The following is a 3,459-nucleotide window of genomic DNA, read 5'->3' on the forward strand; positions in this document are numbered from 1 at the left end:
CTCATGAATTTTTTTTCAAATGCAGCCCAGTGTTATCAATGATAATGATAATGATAATTTATCATTATCAACTAATGTGTATATATTGCAAAGTACTGTTGGAATATTATTATGTACACAGCAAATATAATGAGCTTTGCTGAGAATAGTATAAACTATACTCCGAATATTTTTCACTATATTGTGAATATTCTGAAGGAACACGGCCCAGATTATTATAAACATGCCATTTATTAATTTGGCTCATCTTGTGGTTGCAGATTTGCAGTGCAATTCCCAAAGACGAAAAAAATTAAGAAAAAGAAAGAGAGGAATCTACAAGAGGCAGCCAAGGGTAGCAGCTCCCTTCATTTATGGTTCAAGACAGTTAGCACTAGTAGGGAAGATGAAAGGAAAGGAGACCATTCTGATTCATATTTGGAGACAGATGTGTCACCTGAAATAGAAGCCACGAATGAAGAACCTGCTGATGAGCAAGATATTACAGCAGCCACTGCAGGAGAATCATCTTCAAATGAGGCAACAGAAAAGAGCCTTTATAAAACTTCTGGTCAAGAGAAGGGTGTAATGGAGACAGGAGAAGCCACTACAGCTGAGTGTGCATCAGAGGAGGCCACAGAAGAGAGCAGCTCAACATTTTTTTTGTCAATAATGAGGCAATCACTCTCTCAAATTTATTCATTTTGCAATATCCAACAGATCGTACCCATATTGAGAAATTTGATATTAAGTGTAATGACAGCTACATTGTAATGTGCTGTAATGTAAGACCATACAAACCAGACATGACATTCCTGAAGAATGCAAATGGGCGGTCTTTCCAGAAGAGATGGTATTAAAAAAATCCGTGTTTGGAGTACTCGGTTGCCAATTATCTCTTATGTACTTTTTTAGTTGCCGAATTTTTCTCATTGGAGAAATGTTCAAGAGTAGAAGAGGATGGCTGGCTGGGAATAAGTAGGTAGAAGTATGCCATTAAAAAAAATAAATAAAACATTCCAGCATGGTAAAATGGAATAACTACAAAAAAAGCACTCTTGGCTCCTTTTGATGTGTCTGACGTCAAGGGAAAGGAAGTAAGAGAACGCAAAAGACTCAGGAATAGGGAAATTCTGACCCGTGTAATAGATATATCACCATGTATCTAGTACGACAGGGACAGGCTTTTAGAGATGACGAGACGGCCTCCAGTGAAAACCAAGGCAACTTCCTTGAGTTGGTGAAAATGTTTGCCCAGTATGAGAGTGTCATGAATCTGCATTTGGATGCGGTAAAAAAAAAAAAAGCCTCTCAGAAAAGGGCCCAAGTGTCATCGTTGTCAAACAGAACCCAGAGTGACATAATAAAGGCGTTGGGCACCTACAACAGAAAGGAAATACGCAAGAAAATCAAAGAGGCAGAAATTTATTCCATCTTGTTAGACGAAACCACCGATATCTCTCATCAAGAAACAGTCTCATTTGTTGTGCGATTCTTACACGAAATGGAGATAAAGGAAGGATTAATTCAGGTCTGCAACATAGACTCAACCACAGGCCAAGATTTGGAATATGTAGTTATCTCTCTTCTCCAAGAGAATGGCTTAGAGTTGGATAATATGCTTAGCCAGTGCTATGATGAGGCAGCCAACATGAGCGGCATGTACCAAGGGTCTTCAGACCAGGATCCGCACACACAATGAAAAGGCTCCTTACGTTCATTGCAAAGCACATTGCCTGAGCCTGGTCCTGGTGGAAAATGCCAAGTCAAGCATTCATTTTGTGACATTCTTCAACCTGGTTGAGAAGTTGTATGTGTTCTATACAAGGTCCAGAAAGAAGCATGCTGCATTTTCGAAATGTCAGGAGTATGTGTATCCTGACAGAAATCACAGAGAGTGATCCACCGGGCTCCACCGCTGGAGATGCACAGATGCACCTGAATGCCATCAACTTTGAATCCATGCTCTGCCAGGAAGTCGCCACCCTAGTGTTCCAAGTACTATAACTGCGTTTGCCTCAGTTAATCTACAGCAGAAAAATCTGGACCACTTCACAGCCTTCAAAGTCGTGGGTGGAGTGCTGGGGACACTGAACATAATGAGGTCTGAGGAGGAGTTCAAGAATATATTTGATATTGCATCTGATAAAATAGTCTCGACAATCCCATACCCACAGTAACTCCTGGCAAGGAAAGGAAGCGGAAAGTCTCAGTACGGTACCAACAACGCAAAACAGTCGCTCAAGTCAGCTACCACTTCAACACTGTGGAGAAGTACTACCGGGCCATGGTGTACTTACCCGTTCTTTGACACAATGACCAATGAAATCTGCAGACGATCCCAAGGAAAAGGCTGGAGAACGCCTACTTACACAATAATCCATTCTCTTCACTACCTCACAGTTAATGCCAAATTGGTAGGCAGCAAAGATCCTGCAGCTCACCAAGCCATCCACACACTATGTGAAATTTATGGTGTTGAGGAGGAGAAGCAGAAAATGGAACTGAAGGTCTTCCACTCCACTTTCCCATCCAACAACAACAGCATGAGGGAGATACTTGACACACTGAAAGCAAACCATGGCCATCTCATATTCCCAACCCTGGTTGAGATAATGAAAACCTATGCTACACTGCCTGTGCCTATAGGCACAGTGAAGAGGTCCTTCTCCAAATTGAAAATAAACTCAGAAGCCTCTGTAGAGAGGAGAGCCTCTCTGTCCTTCTTTTGTTGGCAATAGAAATAGACTTTCAAGTAAATCACAGCGAGGTCATAAATATATTTAGATATATGGCAACAAGGGCGATTCTCCTGTGAATCACAGGCTGTGATTGCTGACTACTTCAGGTTACATCGACTACCTCAGTGAAGGAAGAGAAAGATGTTTCTTTACCACATAGTTCATAGTTTTCTTTACTTATCCGTAAACATGTTGAACATGTTGGTGTTTTAGCTTAGTCAGCTATATAATTTACAATAATTACATCAGTGAGGTAAGAAGGATATGTGTAATATTTTTTTTAACTTTTTCTTTATATATATATATATATATATATATATATATATATATATATATATATATATATATATATATATATATATATATATATATATATATATATATATATATATATATATATATATATATATAATAATTACAGTAAAAGAATATGTGAAATGTTCTCTGCTCATTGTCACTATGTCTAATATTGAAAGCTTTAATTTGTTTTAGCCATGGTTGAGCTGTAAAGTAGCATTCAATGATCCTGTTTCTTTAGTTTCTGCTGTAAATAAATTGAATAATAATGTCATTGTATGGCATATGATTCATCTACACATCAAGTTGACGTGCATATTGGCAACCAGTATTTCGTAAAGAAGCAGTTTGCATGTTGCTTTTATTACATATTAACTATATTTTCATTAAAAAATTATAAAGTATACCCAAATTCAATGGACATTCATAGAAACTGCATATG

The 3,459-nt window shown here is 38.2% G+C and overlaps 1 protein-coding gene across 1 annotated transcript; it reads left to right on the forward strand.

The window, feature by feature from the left end:
* The first annotated feature begins 1,138 nt into the window (after nucleotides 1-1,138).
* LOC121880333 lies at nucleotides 1,139-1,681 on the forward strand. Its single transcript, XM_042387488.1, has one exon. The coding sequence runs from the start codon at nucleotides 1,139-1,141 to the stop codon at nucleotides 1,679-1,681; it is 543 nt and encodes a 180-aa protein (XP_042243422.1).
* Nucleotides 1,682-3,459: the final 1,778 nt, after the last annotated feature.

Source organism: Homarus americanus, unplaced genomic scaffold (assembly GCF_018991925.1).
Source record: "Homarus americanus isolate GMGI-L3 unplaced genomic scaffold, GMGI_Hamer_2.0 scaffold20930, whole genome shotgun sequence".
In the NCBI taxonomy this organism is placed as follows: domain Eukaryota; kingdom Metazoa; phylum Arthropoda; class Malacostraca; order Decapoda; family Nephropidae; genus Homarus; species Homarus americanus.

Bases quoted from the DNA above. Each gene is read 5' to 3' on its own strand.
- LOC121880333 (XM_042387488.1), top strand. From the start codon at position 1,139: ATGTATCTAGTACGACAGGGACAGGCTTTTAGAGATGACGAGACGGCC.